General features: G+C 40.5%; 1 protein-coding gene across 1 annotated transcript in view; it reads right to left on the bottom strand.

The window, feature by feature from the left end:
• The window catches only part of utrn (utrophin), a 190,828-nt gene that overhangs the window by 133,103 nt on the left and 40,546 nt on the right, over positions 1-17,179 (bottom strand). Inside the window, 21 exon segments of the mRNA XM_040017758.1 lie at positions 1,023-1,195; positions 2,781-2,951; positions 3,688-3,783; positions 3,923-4,060; positions 4,732-4,896; positions 5,192-5,236; positions 5,380-5,550; positions 7,697-7,825; positions 8,359-8,538; positions 9,259-9,429; positions 9,545-9,700; positions 9,789-9,962; positions 10,258-10,389; positions 10,640-10,801; positions 11,354-11,503; positions 13,156-13,290; positions 14,023-14,214; positions 14,317-14,487; positions 15,182-15,337; positions 15,503-15,616; positions 15,709-15,846. Coding sequence (XP_039873692.1) covers positions 1,023-1,195; positions 2,781-2,951; positions 3,688-3,783; positions 3,923-4,060; positions 4,732-4,896; positions 5,192-5,236; positions 5,380-5,550; positions 7,697-7,825; positions 8,359-8,538; positions 9,259-9,429; positions 9,545-9,700; positions 9,789-9,962; positions 10,258-10,389; positions 10,640-10,801; positions 11,354-11,503; positions 13,156-13,290; positions 14,023-14,214; positions 14,317-14,487; positions 15,182-15,337; positions 15,503-15,616; positions 15,709-15,846 — 3,119 coding nt within the window.

Consider the following 17,179-nt stretch of genomic DNA (forward strand, 5'->3'; position numbering starts at 1 on the left):
CAATTACGCATCCACTGTTCAAAAAGCATACCTAATCTATTGTATCTGTAGTGAGTAAGAGTATAGTAGTGAGAAAACAGTCTGCATATTTTATCCGTTGTGTTGGTTGGAATTATATCCGCTTGTTAATATGCTACAGCTACGGAAAAATGAATGAATTCATCATGTTCTACCATCGGGAAATGATAAGGGAAAACTGAACAGTTGACCTCTATTAAAAACGCTGCAACAATCAGGAACCTCTGACAACACCGTGAAGATCACAGCACAACTACTGAATAAAAAGAAATAGAGAGCGAGAGGATGATTACTTAAAAAAAAAACAGATCTCTATCACAATGGTGGTCTGCTCAACCGCTATTTCCTTTCAGAGCATCGCTCTGAAAAGGAACAAATCTGATCAGAGGGACAAGCTGAAGAAATGAGTTCTGGATGAGTAATTTTACAACATGTACTCTATTCTTTTGACACTTAATGATGCCCAGAGGTTATTGTGATTACAGATGCAGTGCTGCAGAGTTTGTGTGCAATCTCAAAATTAGCTTACTAGTTTACTACAGTGTCTTTGCACACACTGCACTCAACAAATGTGAAGACTGTTTATGCCCAATGAACTGTGCTGATGGCACTGAGGGTCATGCACTGTGCATGTGTGTGAATGAGTGAATGACTGTAAGACTGCGTGAATTGGCATGAGACTGTTCATGCCCAAGGAATTGTTTTGACATTAACTAAGGTCAGCGTGTACGTGTGTGTGTTCTTTACCATGTGTGCTGGTCTCTCTCTTTATCTGGTCCTGCTGTCTCTCTTGACTAGTGGACAGCTGGCATATATTGTCCCTGCAGCTACTAAACATCCTGACATGCATATTCTTACTCACACAAATACACCACAAGTAAAAATAGCAGCTTGTTCACTGTTCTCCTTTTTTGCATTTAAAAGTTTGATTTAAAACCTTAAATCTAGGTAATGAATATAAATACACCTTTATCTGTTATATTATAGGAAGCTGGTGCACGCACCCTTTCCTCTGGTTGTACATGCGGTTGAGGCGGTCCCACTCGGCATTGAGCTGTGTCAGGGCGTCTGCCATTTGCGCCACCTCAGCAGGCGAAGCGTCCCGGATGGCGTCAGGCTGGCGCTCGTGGATCCCTGTGACCTGCTCGCTCAGACGCTCCAGATTGTCTTTGATATTCTGTGACATGAAAACGGAATAATAAAAGAAGAGGAAGTTCATGCAGCAGGCAGATTGCAGAACTGCAAATGTGGTCGCTGGTTATCTGACACCAATTAACGTCAACAATTCCACCCCCAGTCTTATGAAGCTTATGGGTTCAGTGGTGATGGGCAGTATACAAGATAATCAGTGAATTACATATTTATTTATTTTTAATAGACAGAACAGCCAGTGTGACTTTTTAAGAAGTCTGAATGAATTCTGTTATTGGTCTGTTAAGTGTACTGATGTGGGGATCAATTAAACTGTAAAACTTTCTTCAACAGATCAACCATGATGGAACACACCAAACCACCAGAAAACGTACATTTCAAAATAAAACCCTTGATGAACCTCTAATTTAAACTGTTATTAGGGCTGCCACGATTAGTCGACTAGTCACGATTACATCGTCGACGACTAATTTAATAGTCGACGCGTCGTTTGAGGCTTTGTAAGATCCCAAAAGACGCAGGAATAAGTAGCAGGATTTAAGAGTGTAATAACGGACTAAAACAGAAGATGGCAGCACTGCATGTACAAGGATGCCAGCTGCCATTAAACCCCCAAGAAGAAGAAGCTGTGTCCCAGAATCTATAGCACCCTGCTCAGTTGTCAACAATGGCGGCAGCTAGTTAGTTTTAATATTACTCTTATTATTCTTTCTGGGTCACAAAATAAACGTTTAACATATTTTCAGGCGAGAATGTAACTGTGTAAACCTCAAATATCTGCTCAGTTTATCAAGACACCACATATTTGCAAAAGTGCTCCGACGTTTTCGGAGACGACTGTTACCCACCAGCTCGATAGCTAGCCGGGGGCAAGGTTCACTAGAGCCGTGAGAACACCGGACTCCCGGCAAATCGTTTTCAAACCCACCGCAGTCTTTCGCTACTCAGGTTAAACATGATATATAAGTCACTTAGATAACTTAAAAATTATATTGTTTGGCTTTTTTGTGTGCGTTTTATTTGTTCCTGAGTAAAACGGTTTGGCTGAGATTAAAGTTATAGTTTTTACACAGCTGAATAAACATCAAGCAGACAACTGATTATCAGAAGTGTGAGATGCTCGAGAATTTACTCCGGTGTCCCGTTATATTTTAGATAGCAAGGAGTTTATTAAACTTCACCGAGACAATCTGCAAACTTCATTAAAATTGAATAAACTGTCATCTTGTCTTTACTTTTAGTTTGCACATACCTTAAACACTTAAAGCTGTAAGCTAATTATAGTTATATAAGAGCAGATGCATGCTGGTGCAATAAGCTGTACGTTGTACCTCCAATGGATGCATGATCTGATTAGTCGACTAATCACAAAAATAATCGGTGACTAGTCGACTATCAAAATAATCATTTGTGGCAGCCCTAGCTGTTATTGGTGCAAAATAAGTTTTACTTGGGGGGGGGGTCTTGTGTCTCTTCTATTCTTTAATTTGGTTAAACTTTTTCAAGACTGCTCCACAAAACCAAACCACATTTTAAAAAAAAACAGAACAGAACTTTCTCCACGATTTCTACAGTAGAGAGACTCTTTTCAAAGGCTGGGTATGGCTCACTCTCAGTGTGTCTTCCTGGCTAGAAAAGTCTTCATAAAGGCCCCCGCTGAGCTCAGAGGAGTTCAGCAGCAACTCGTTGTCAGCCATGGCGAGAAGAACTTTATTGATGTCTAAAAGGTAGTCAGATGGAGTCAGCGAAGGAGCAGTGCTACGCCCCACTGCAGACATCTCCTACAAGACAGATGAGAAGAATTAAGTGGCACACTAGGTATTTAAAGTACTTATTCGTTGTTACAGCAACCAAATTAAATGAACCACAAAAAGAAAGAAGGTGGATGAATAATAACACTATTTAAGGATAAATGTGTATAATAACCATAAAAGACGAAATACAGTGTAAATTAAATAAAAAATATTGATATTACAAAAGAAAACAGGAAGCTAAGAAGACCTTCGGCTACACTGAGAGCTGATATTATAATAGTACAGATCTAAATGAGAGCAAATCAGAAACAACTACACTCAATGTAACTAGAGGGGCAAAAAAACACTAAAAGATGAGAATCAAACTCTAATACAGAACTCAAATCCACTGAAAAACTACAGCACTCTCTGACAAAGAGGAAAAACAGTGTAAATGTGATGCCAGCTGACACTCCCTGCTTTTAGCCCTCTACTGGATGATCATCAGGTCACAGAGGGGATGCAGCACCCTCTCCATGATGGTTGGCAGTTTAAGCGGAATTATTCTCTTAGAGCTAGCCTTCCTATTCACTTTGCTGGTCTCACTGGTTCTGATGCTGCTACCTCAACCGACTTTAAGCAAAGAATGTTAAACTTGACTCGTAAATGAGCTGCAGCATCATGAGGCACACGCATTAAGCCCTCCCTATAGTTTCTCATCAAGGACTCCAAAGTATTTATTCCTCCCCTTTCTTAGATGTGTATGCTTGCATTCGTCTCTCACCTCAGCTGTAAACTCAGCTGTCTCCTCTCTGAAGGTGTGAGAAGACGACGTTTGCACGGAGACTTCGGCTCGCCTGATTTGCAGCACCTTAAGCTCCTGAGACAAGCAGACACAAACACACACTTTCAGTGTACTGCATCGGCGCGCAGCAGAAAACACAATATAAGAATATCCCGTGTTTTTCTAGGAGAGGAAAAAGAAAAACTCTACAGAGGACACATGATATGCATCTCACCCTGTGAGCAGAGTATTGACTTTGCAGCCGGAGCAACAGAAGTCTCAGCTCCTCCCTCTGGCCCTCATCTGAAGTTTGCTGCAGCAGTTCTTCTCCTCTTCTCAGCAAGTCCTCCACACTGGCTTTTTCCTCATCCATCTGGTACAGAGAGACACAGGGTAAAAGGGCAAACTTAGCATTCAAGAGTTCAAAAGTTATGCGAATAGTTATTCCCCCCCCCAACAGTCCTCGATGGATCTTAAATCAAGCATCTTCTATTCAATAAACATGAAGAAAACATTTATACCACCATCTGACATAAACTCTGCCTCTTTAGAAGCCTGAGCAACTTGTTGCCTGTTTAGCTAAGTATACACCACTCAGGAAATACTGTTTAAAACACAGCAAGAACTCCCTGACTGGCACAGTGACCTTGCTTGTGATTGGTCTTTTTTAATCAGTCAGTTTGTTTAACATCATAAACTGTGATAAGTCAGACTGAATTCCAGGACTATTAAGCCAATCAAACCTCATCTTATCAAGTGAGAGCTTTACATTACACAATCTGCAGCCTGGCATATTCAGAACATTTCACGGAAATTTCAGAATAACCTGGGTGAGTACTCTGTGTGCTCCAATTCCTCCTGAGAACTGATAGACATGGTAAACCTTTGACCAGGCAATAGACGGAGTCTTCTTTCCTCTGTACAGTAGTTGAAGCTACTTTTCTATTACCATTACTATCACAATCAGTACTGCTACTTTTAAATAAATGGACCTTATTTAATAATATTTAAAAAAAAGTCTAACTGAAAGGTAATTCTCTGTACCTTATCATCATCCAAGGTGTTTACTGGGTCATGCTGATGCTGCTGCAGAGCCTTCAGTGTGTCCTGGAGCTCTGCCTGAAGGTCCTTCACTTCACCTGGGACTGCAGCCTGGTCAGGGAGACTCTGACTCCGACTTTCAACTTGCATCTCCTGACTGTGAATGACCTGATTAGAAGGAAATGGGGAAAAAAAAAAAAAAAAAACAACAAACCTCAGGCAACACAGTCAGAGCTGCTCACGTCAATCTAATTATCTGACCACTTTCTTAAAGAGAGTTCAGCTGTGCTGCAATTCATAGAGACACACGGAATAGGGCCGTGTTTTTGTCTTAAAAAACTTGGCAGCAGCATTTGTAACTTACATAAAATTAATTATAAGCCCATTGCCTGTGATATTATATCTCCTGGTAAGATATGGTGTGTTTCACCCTTGCATTTAATACCAAGGATAGATTCTTTACCTGCTGGTTCACCTCAGTAGTGCCTGACTCCAGACTCGTCAACATCTGTGTTGCCAAAAAGAAAAGAAACAGACTGGCTGAACAGACTGCATCTATTTGACAGTGTAACCTTCTGTGGATATAGTGAGATTTAATTCCACACTGCATCAAGGCAGTAATTAATCTCTCTTTTGTTCTGTTTTTAATACCTTGGCTGTTTTTATGTGCTGGGAGACTTTGTCAAAGTTGCAGTTAAGCTCAGCCAGTTTGGGCTCCACCACATCTCGACATGCGGGCCCCCTGCTGGTCATCAGGATGACAGCTTGATCCCTGACGTTGTCCACGCGCAGACCGATATCCTCCAGCTCCTCCAGCATGCTCTAAGGACAGACCGCAGAGTAGCTGGTCATTGAATTATCAGTTGATGCCATCAGTCATTCTCCCTCAGACCGGCTGGCAGTGTAGCCTTGGGTCAGATTAAAGAGCTCGGGACATCATGTACTGATCAAGGTTAGGAGGCCTTAAGCTCAGCTGATATTTAGTGGGGACCTTCACTCTTCTTGGCAAAAGGAGAGTTAAGAAATTAATGTAGCTGTATGATAAATTATGACACCAACGTAAAAGAACTGCCTTCTCTTTTTTTCTTTCCAATTTTATTCCTCGATGCCACCCAATCCAATCTCTCTCAGCCCTGCCTTCTCTCTCTTTTTAGTCCATTTAGTGATGACTTATAAAAAAAATACCCTATTAAACAGCAGAAAAATATATATGATTTGGAGTTATCCATTTTTAACCAAGCAAAGAGGTTTCACCTGCCAGTGCAAACTCAACTAATCCTTTCGTCTAAAAAAACAAACAAAAAAAAAAAAAAACATTGAAAACTCTGATCTGACCTTCTTTGCTTGTTAGTGCACGCCATCCTAGCATTTATAGACACAACAGACACAATAAAGGATTCTTCAGTTGGCCTCTAAACAAACAAAGATTAAAGATAGTGCTTTCATTCACTTTATCTGCTTTAGATAAACGCGTTTCGAGGTCTCTGCTGCTGTTTTGCTGCTCTTATTTCACTGTGCATATCTCTTTGTGCAACAGGCACTCGTAAAATGGAGACGGACAGATGAGAGATGATAATCATTTTCTAAAGCCTTAAAAGTATTTTACAACGCTACCTACAGATGAATAGACACTGCAAATACTAAAGAAATTGCTGATTTTAGGAGGCAACAATCCACCCACTTTCATTAATTGAGAACTGCAGTGTGCAACCTTATATATGTACCTTGGGGTTGTAGCTCACTACAGACTGAAATGAGAGTCCTGGACTGAGTGTCTGAGCACAGAGGCACAACAAAGAAAACACTTATCCTTGACTGCAGACAAAATGTTCCTGTGCTCTTATTGAAATTGTTCTGAGTTTTTGGATCATTTGTTGGTTTGGAAACACTTCTGAGGCCCAGGGAAAGTGTTAGAAAGATAGCAACACCAGACAGCAAACTGCTGGCGAGTACAGAAGCGAATTAGGAGCGAGGCAAATGCTATTGCAAGTGATGAGAGGCATCCTGTTACGTTCACTGAGCTTTTGGCCTTTTTCTGAAAGAAAGCTGCTCTGTCGCTCCCTTTCAGTTCCAGCTCTCCCACACCTGACTGCAAAAGCTGAACATCATTCAAGTTTTGTGTGGAACTTCATTTGCAGCTCCTGCAGCTCCAATTTTGGCCACTCGGCTCAGAAGTGTGTGGCCACCGGTTTGTTTAGTGATATTGGAAGAAAAAGTGGCAATCTTGAGGGATCCAATTGATCTGCTATTTTGATGAAGTGTTGTATTTGTTAATGGAACCTTTGTAGGGGTCCTCTGCTGATATTTTGGCCTTGGAGACCCCGACATGAACCTTTTTATTTTGAATGGTGTAGCCCAGGAGTCGGCAACCTTTCTGATGAGTGCCATCGAAAATTTCCTCAGAAGTCAATGTGCCATACCAACCATTGCAATAAATGTAATAACGTTCTATATCAACAGTAACACACTATATAGAACAACTTTATAGAACTATATTTGTTCGCACATGTTGGCATAGTACAGTATTGTATTTGTGTGTATTTCCATGGTGCTGATGCTACGCTAAGCGGACGGCTCCTGAAGCATTTGAAGTGTTGGAATGCAGAAATTTCAACATCGCTTGAAAAAACTGCCAGCAAGCAACGTCCCTCTCACCGGTAGGCCAAGTGATTTTTAGTCAATTACAAGTTGAATCTGGTAATTGGGGTTGTTAGCTAAGATACCATCATTAAGAAGCAGCACAACTAATGTGTCTATGTGAGCTAATTTGCAATGTGCATCAGTGGCCCAGCCATTTATTTTTAATGCACCTTCTCAGAATCTTATTCACTGGGAGCTTTCTAAAAAACTCAGGTTTTAGAATGACTCAGGCCCGGTGCTGGTTTCACTGAATCTACACATTAGCTTCACGCTCTCCTACATTATACTGTTGCTTTACCTGTCACACTAATAACCTGCGCTGCCTTACCTTTATTACTTTTTCTCTTTCTGCTGGAGCTAGCCGTTCAGCCTCATCCAGGTGGATCTGGGTCTGGTAGAGCCAGGTGCTGATGTGAGCCAAGTTTTCATCCAAAATTTCCACCTCATTCTGGTGACTCTACACAACCCAAAAATGGATATTTAGGCAATTAAAAGTTCTACATATTCACCATTTTGTACTTTATCATAGACTTGCTGCAGTGCACCAAAGAGGTGATTTGAAGTCTTTTTTTTGGTTTTGACATTTATTCATTTCCTGCAATCAGGTGAGTAAAAGAGCACAAAAAGAGCATGTTTCATGTGAGTTGTGAATCCTTAATAAATATAATCTTGTAATGCACTTTGCACTGAGCAGAATATGCAACTTTTAAATACATTTCTTAGAATTTCTAAACTCACCATGTCTAACTAAATAATCCTGTACTACTGATATGCATTATAAAGTATGCATATGCAGTAATAGCTGACATGGGTAATTGCCTTTACCTTAAATATATCTACTCAAGAGTAGCCTTTATGCATTTGCAAATTATGCAAAGAAATGAAATTTAAGCAGCTGGAAGGCTCGACTTCATTAAGAAACCAAAATATGACATCTTGTGACCAATACGGCCTTTTATTAGTCTTTCTATATGCAGTATTTGCACTCACAAGAACAGTGCTAAGCCAGTCCTCAGTCAAAGTGTGAACACGTTCCCAGGCTTCGTTAAGACCACAGAGTTTGTCCTCCAGCTGAGCGTCACTTCCCTCCACCAGAGTCTGCAAACCAGCGCTGATCTCCGTCAGGCCAGATAGCTCCGCCTTCCGACGCTCCGACTCCTTCAGCAGACCCTGGTTAAGCACATCCAGTTCAAAATATTCAACAAGATCATGTTATGACCACCAGGTTTCAATAATTCAGCGCCAACTCAGCTACCTGTCTTAATATTATCACACAGGCACATGTAAACACTGACACACTGCTATATAAAAGAAAAAAATAATGCCGATGTTACTAAAACAACAGCCTGCCTTCACCAAGATATGAAGAACATTTTCAGATATTTCACTGCATAAATGTTTCAAAACAAGAACAGCTGGAAAACAACAAAAACACTTTCTACACCCTACTGGACTAAAGCACTTTTAATGACTTTATGTAAACTAGTGAACTATTATTAATTCATAGCATTTCAGTTTTAATGTCGTTTCTGGGTATTTTTGGATAAACAGGGTCATTTTTTTTCCTGGTTCTGTGTATGTAATCATAAATCTTTCAGTCCTTTTTACCGAAGTGGGATCAGAGAAGAGCTCATCAATTATATACGAAGCCACACATAATTCACATGGCTCATAATGTTGATTACCATATTAGAAAGAGAATCAGATTCATGTGTTTAGGGGCAAGAAACCGTCCCTCTGTGCCATCTACTGGCAAGAAACAGACTCACCTCTATTGTTTTTGAAAGGTTTTATTTTCACTAAAACTTGCACGGCACTTTTTTCTTAATAAATGTCTGTTTAAAAAACAAAAAACAAAAAAGCTTTCCACATACTGATACAGCTACTCACATTAGCCCATGCAATCTCAGCGTCGATGTCAGCTGGCATGTCTCCGCAGCCATTTTTCTGCTGGAGCTCGGCCTCGTTTGTGTTCAGCCAGTCCTGCAGGACAGCACTTTCCTTCTGGAACTTTTGGGATAGAGACAAAGCTTTTTCCAGGTCCTGTTTGCCCTCTGTTACCTGTAAGGACAATTAATACAATGGCATCTTTAAAAAGGGCTCAGAGCTATGACAGATGTACTCAATGTTAAAAGCTAGATTTTGTGGAAGTGTTAATTCGCCCAGAATGAGGTACCTGCGCCCCGAGTTCATTGTAGAGCAATTTAAGAGCAGTAAGCTGCTCGTCCATGGCCTTGGGGTTCTCTGTCTGCTGTTTCTGCACAATCTGGCGGCCTGTTTTTATCACCGTCTCCACCTCCAGCTTCACCTCACTCAGCAACTTGTACAATTTCTATCCAACAAAAAGACATGAAATAAGTAGCTGTGTGGATTGACTGGAGAGAAAAAAAGAAAAGAGAAGAAAAGGTCTGCTTTCTTACCAGACAACCAGCAAGATGAGGCTGAATTTTTTCCGGGTCCACATCTTTAACATCCAGGATGTGAAGCTCAGCTTTAGCACCATCCAGGACCCTCTTACAGTCCAGCATGCGCTGCTCAAAGTTAGCAGGCTTCTGGAAAAGCTGATATTTTGTGGAGATCTCCCTCAGTTTCCTCTGCAGAGAGCAATTCAGAAGGCAAACAAAGTCAAAGATCGCCGAAAAAATAGCCAATGTTTACCCAGCAACATGTTAAAGAAAGTATGAAACTCTGAATAAAATTTAAATGCATCTTCAGGATTACACAAACCTTTATACAAGTAAAAAAGGAAGAGAAGAAATCTACTATGTCTTATTGGTAATATTAGCCCAACACATAGTAAAGAAAATGTATGTAAAAGGTATTAAAGCTATATGATAAGTGGTGGTGGCATGACAATTCCTAACATTGCCCAGCAGGGGTCAGTGTTACCTGTAGGTGATCCAGCATTATCCCACCACGGCCAGCTTTGCCATCAGCGGTGTTAGGAGGCAAGTTGGCCACATTTCTTCTCCTCATCTCTTCCACTGTCACCTCGTGAGCTGCGATCTCTGCTCCAATAGTCTAACGAAAAATTCAAAACAACCCTTATACACTGAGGGGTTTTTTTTATGCACATGGAACATTCAAGTATGCATTATTATGGTGGTTTTATGTTTAAGACGACAATTTGAAGTTGAAGCATATTTCACTGCATATGCAGTTTATTAGTGTTAGATGAAGGGCCTTTATGCTCCGAGGCTTCTCTGAGTGTCAGATCTCATTAGGTGAGTCTTACCAACACAGAAGTGTTTTATGTTCACGTGCGCTGTACCTGTGCTTCCTGTGGAAGCTGGAAGGCGTCTATGCGATCAGTGAGGTAGGAGGTGAGCGTGTGGTCCAGCTGGCTCAGAGACTCCTGAAGCGCTTGGAGCACCTGTTCGTTTTCTCTCAGTGTCTGCAGCTGCTGCTCGAGGCTGATCTGCCAGTTCACTGCCTGGACGAGGACACAGACACCGAGACACACATTTGACTCTGTTATAATCACAGATTTTAGTGTAGACAGGTATTATATTTATTCTTATCATGCATGTGCAAATAGCTAAGAAAAGGACTGAAAATAATAGCTAATATACACAGTGTTACACTCGCTGTAAGCCTCTTAATTATTTCTACTTTTAGCTGCACTCATTTACATTTGACAATACACCGAGGCATATTTCTACATGTAGCACAGCTGAGACAGTAAAGGAGCACTCCATAAATACTGTATGAAATGTCAATGCATGAACTCTGTACAGATATGGACATGTTCTAGTTTGCAATAGACAGAATCAGATATAAATTACCCAAAAAGAATAAGCACAGATTCTCCATTGAAAAAGGAACTAAAATGTAATTTGCAACATTCCTGTTTATGCAGGAACAAATGTAGAACATGCGCGCGCGCGCGCACACACACACACACACACACACACACACACACACACACACACACACACACACACACACACACACACACACACACAGACAGAGACAAGGTCCTGACCTGGTGGTTCAGTTGCTCGTAGCGGGAATTAAAGGCCTCTAGTTTTTCACTAATGAGCTCATCAAGTATGCCCCCGTCTATCAGCGTCTGACCCAGCTCTCTGATTTGTGTCCGGTTGTCCCCAGGGTGGCGGAGCACACCCTCCAAAGACTGGTGGTGACAAAAGAGATGGAGAGAAGCATAAATACATCCGCAAAGAATCAGGAAAAAATGAATAAATAAGAATCAAGCAAAAAGAGGAGGAAAGCAAATCCTTTGAGGATGCTGAAACAATGATGAAGCTTTACAGTTCCAAAAATTTGCAACAGAAACTTGCAAAGCATGAATGAATTAAAAAGAAAAAGAAGAACAGAGCTAACCTTGTAACCAAACGATCAAAAAGCGCAAAACATCAGGGTGAAAAATGAATTCCGGTACATAATCGTATGTGTGGATGAAAGAGAGAGAAACAAAAAAAACCAAAAAAAGCTGAGCAAACAGATGCAGTCCAGATGCAGAATTTCGCTGGGCTGGGTGTGTCAGACAGCGGCAAACCAAAACAAAGATGATAACTGAATGAGAAATGAGAGACGAGTGAGAGAGCGAGCTTGGATAGTGACGGCACCGGTTTGGACCCAACAGTCACTGTTTATGTGGGGTCATTAAATTTGCTTTTCCTTCCCCGGAGGTAACAGACACAGAGAAAGACAGCCCCCCACCAGAGGGGTGGGTCTGATTAGGAAACTGAGAGGCCGGGAACGAGTGCCGGGTGATGAAACAGGATTTAAAAGAGTGAAGAGGAAGAGAGAAAGAGAAGGACTTGTTGGAGGAGAAAAGAAGTCAAAAAATATATATTATAAGGACACAGGCTAGAGCGGGGAAACATTGTCTTCAAGGGTCTTCAACTTCCTTCATCACTATGCAATGTTACAGAAGCAGCACTGTGATTAAAGTGACTCTGACAGTCGTGCCGCAGGCGGTCTACAGATATAGCAGCAGATCAAGGCAAAGCAGAAGAAATTTGGAAGACAAATCAAAGACAAATGAGGTTATTAACATCCAGTTCAACGTGTAATGGAAGAATTCGTTTGTTAAATGTTGCCACTTCGTGCATACAGAACCAGAAGTGATCAGAACTTTACATACAGTCATCACAGGCATGAATGTCATGGTAATTTGAGGCTTTTAAATGATTTATTTGAACTGTTCTTTTTCCGGGGTGGAATGATTGTACAGCTTACATCTTTAATGATGTTAAAAACAAGTATCCAAAGCACAAGTTTGAATATAGTTTGGATTTTCTACACAGCCTCAAATATATGCATACAGTCATTGACCACAATGACAAGATTTGGCACATTCGGAAGAGTAAAGAGTAACTTCTGACCACAACTCTGTTTATTTGTGAGGTTATGGTGTTGTATCGCAGATAAAAAGAGAAAAGAAAATCCATTCAAAGATTCATGTCTTCTCTGTTTATATATTAAAGATGTAACTAATTATATCAGATTTCTTACACACTTGCTCCTGACACATGCCTTCAGCTGTCGAAAATGCTTGTGTGTACTTTAAAACCTTTTCCACTTTTGCTTTTGACATCAACATGTTTCCTAAAATTATGTAGTTGGATGTATAATATTAAGATTTCCCACTTTGAGACGAAGAATGGTGCATTGTTTTCATTTTATGTCAACCGCCCCTTAGATGATGAGGATATTAGGACAGGCTTGCCGGTTTAAAAGATGGTTTAAAAGAAAAATGAGACAGAAATTGGAATGTGGCACTGAATTACATTGAATTTGATTACAGGTGTGCGTTTTTACCTCCAAGGCTTCATTAACGGCCTCGGTGCTCTCTGGCAGGTTTTCAGTAGCTTGGAGCTTCTCCTCCAGAGTGTTGAGCCAGCTCTGCTCCATGTCCAGGTATTGAAGCAGCTCCATCCAACAAGACCAAACCTCCTACAGAGCACAGAGCAACACAAAAACTATTAAAAGGGAAATTCTTTATGTTACTATGAGGTGACCACACTCATGAGCATGCCCCTGTTCAGGCACTTAAAGAACATTATAAAACATTTTAATGTTTATTTTCTTCTTTATAGCAAGACTAAACAGCCAAATTCTACGGACAAAGAGGAGGTTGTGACAAACAGGCTGCAGGCAAAAAGCATACACAAGCATAAACACAGCTTTCTGACGTGCCTGACCTTTACTCTGCAGTGTTTAATCAAAAAAGGAGCCCCTAAGTAGGACTTTACACTTACAGATTAGCTCTGAAAACAAGAATCACCATTTTCCCTTCAAGCTTCTCTTGGTCTTTGCACGAAAATTAACAAACGAGGGCCCAAGAAATGACACATTGCATAACCCGACATGTCATTCCTCTACTGAACTACGGGACTTCTGAGCTGATGGACAAAATCGTGCCACTCAAGCAGAAAACAATGAATTAACTTCATGTTAATGTGTCATTGCAGCTTTTACTTAAGCTTCAAGGTCATTTAAATGCAACACAATAGGGGGAAATGCCACTTTTTATAATTTACTTAGTTAAGTGCAGGTTTCAAGCAATAAAAGCTCATAATAATGAGATTAATCAATATTATTATTATATATTATGTGAGTAGAGCTCATTTATTACATTTTTAATCACCACCAACATATATTACATTAATAAATTGATTACATTACCTCCAGGGTGTGACACTTGCTCTTGAGGCGGTCACAGAGCTTGTGGTAGTTGGCTAGTACCCCCTCTAGCTCTGAGGTCAGTTCTTGCCTGCTGCCTCCACCTGTGGGTGATGTTCGGGACACCAGCAAGTTGATGCTGTCTTTCAGGATCTTCACTTTCACCTCTTTCTGTATCACATCCTCTTTAGCCCGCTGCGAGAGCCGAGGCCACCCAAGATGAGAGAGAGCAAGAGTTAGATTCAAACACAAAGAATTACTCAACACCGCTTTCTTTGACCGCCCTTCCAGTCCAACCTTCATCTCTTCCAGCGATGCCTCCAGCTCCTCTGGACTTTTGTATTCAAAATCCCTCATGAGAAACTCCTCGTCAACTTGGGCCATCCACTCCTGCATCTCTGCCAGGTCTTTCCTCAAATTCACATGCTTCTCCTGACTCTCTGCCACGCGCTCCTGAAGGCTCAGCAACTGGAAGGAAAATGCATTTCATCAGGTTTGTAACGAGCTGGCATCACATTTTTAGAATTTTAGAAATTCTAATATTGCTTTGAAAATCGCATTTTAATTGATCTTTTAATGGTTTACATTCATGATTATGCAATTATGCAATGATATATACAGTACAGCATATTAGTGAAATGAAGTGGACTTCATCTTCCTGTTACTTATGATGTACAAAACAAAAGGTACAGGACACAGGTGAGACCACATGTTATGAAACCTTAACATTAAAACATTAAGGTTAGTTGTGCATGCATCATTTGTTATTGTAATTTATAATGTAAAATTAGTGTTTTAACTTATTTAGCCTCTGTGTACTACTGATATGTGATTGTAACTTTATTGTACGAATAGTTTGTGTGAAGACTGCAAACAAAAGGCCCAAAACTAACAATTAGCTGTGTTCAAGGTAATGATGCACTTTCCATGTCTCTGTTATCAGACTGGTGCCTACATGACTGTGAGAAACAAGCTCCTTACAGCTGAGCAGAGTTTGTATCCACACAAAGAGCATAAAGGAGCTGTTATTCTTCTGTTCTGTGCTGCTATGAAGACTGTTCGTGCTGTGCTGATCTCTTCATCTTTCAGCATTCAGTTTATTTTTCCATGACATAAATCAGCCACTAAATAAATTATAAGCAATAAAAAAAAAAAAACTCACCTGTTTGCTGAGAGAAGTCCACCGAGCCTGGCACTCATCTAATTTGTCCTGCCCCCACCTGGCCAGTCCTGGTAGTGCAGCTGCCTGTACCGAATTCACATTCTCTCCCATCTGCTTCAGTGAACCTTCCACCTGCTCCATCTCATTCACATGCTCCTGTTTATAGGAACATGAAAGGAAATCTTTTTAAAAAAAAAAAAAGTTCATTCAAGCCAAGCCCCCCACAAAAAACCCTACTTCAGCATATTGTTCAAGTTGATTTCTGAGCAGTTTGTGCGTCATTACCACCAGTGTTTGTTTTTTGTTGCATTTTTCTCTCACCTTGCACTGATTCAGTTCTTCCCTTAGACTCTCTGTGTCACCCATCCCTGTGGCATCCCGAGACAACAGCTCCTGAACTGCATCTAGCCAACGTTCCACTTGCTCCAAACGAACCTGAATGCAGCACAAGAGCAAAACCACAGTGTAAACTACAGCCATAATTTAAGCAGAAACAGACTCTTTATTCTCCCTGACAGCTGCTCTACCTGATTGTCCTTCATGCTACCCAGAATGCACTGCAAAGTGCCAAGTTCCTCACGGGCCCGGGAGGACAGCTGACTCCATTTTTGTAGTTCTGCAGGGTCAGAGGCTTGCTGTGTTTGCTCAATATCCAGACACAGGACCTGACGTGAACACAAGTACAGAATTGAAATGACATTTCTGAGAAACAATCAATCAATCTTGGAATTCTTTGAAAACAAATTTGACCGCCTGGAGTGGAAAACATCTCTTAAACATTTTTGCATTTGTAAAAGAAACATTTAAAAAAGAAAAAACAAAAAAAAAGAAACCAACAACAACAACAACTTGATATTATTCCAGAGTTTAACAAAAAACAAAAAGTTGAGTCTGACAGGAATTTAAAGACCAATATGATATTTGGCGATTTAAAAATCCAGTATATCAGCAAACATTTGTTCTTCTTTCAGGGTCACACAACGGAAAAATTTCCCTAAAAAAAGTATTACCTGTATCTTTACTCAGATACAATTGCAGGCATAACAATGCAGTTTAAAAGTCACCTTGTTTTATTAGGTCATGGATTACTTGTTTACACTCTGCCCGACTCTGCAGGGATCATCTTGTTGTTGTGTTTGAGGCTCCAAACGCATATTGCCAACAGGGAAGTGGCAGCATCAATTCTCATAAGATGGTTGAAGCGTGTTTCTGGTGTCTTTTCTTTAATTTAAATTACCTGGCTCTTATAATTCAGTATGTCTGCAAATAACTAACATCGACATTGTCTATACCGTACATCATATTGCGGTAAGTTATAAAGTCATTAGATATTGATAATATGTTATACACCCTGCAAAATGTAGCTTCTTGAAAACAAATATAGGTATGATTGTAATCTGCATGTGTACTGAAGGCCTAACAAGCATGTGGTTTGTTCCTCATTAAATGTTCAACTCTTTAGTTAAATAGTGTGTAAATTAATTTAATTACTCATTATTCATAAACACTCCTAGCAATTCAATTCAATTTTAAGCCTCAAGGTGCTGCAAGTTAAAGACCATATAATAACACTGAAAAAAAAAAAAAAAAACATCAATCAAATGACCCCTTATCAGCTAGCGCTTAGCGACCATGGGAAGGAAAAACTGCCTTTTAACAGAAAGAAACATCCTGTAGAGCCAGGTTCAGGGAGTGGCAGCCATCAGCTGGGGTTTGATAGGAGGAAAACAGGTTAAAACCAGCAGTAAACTAGTGAGGTTTAACTGTGGATCCAAAGCTTAAACACTGAAAAGTGCTGCTGTTAATTTTATGTCATCAACATAAAATTTCTATATTACAAAAAACTGTGTGCTGTCATACATTAACACAGAGAGAAACCAGAGCCAATATGGTGATTATCACCTTGCCTCATTTGACTAAAGGGAATCTGAACTCGCACATGCTGCTATGGTATTGCATGTTGCGGTCAACAAACTGACTGACAGGTTCAGCGGCTCC

This window comes from Simochromis diagramma, unplaced genomic scaffold, assembly GCF_900408965.1.
Source record: "Simochromis diagramma unplaced genomic scaffold, fSimDia1.1 OVJJ01000802.1, whole genome shotgun sequence".
Classification (NCBI taxonomy): Eukaryota; Metazoa; Chordata; class Actinopteri; order Cichliformes; family Cichlidae; genus Simochromis; species Simochromis diagramma.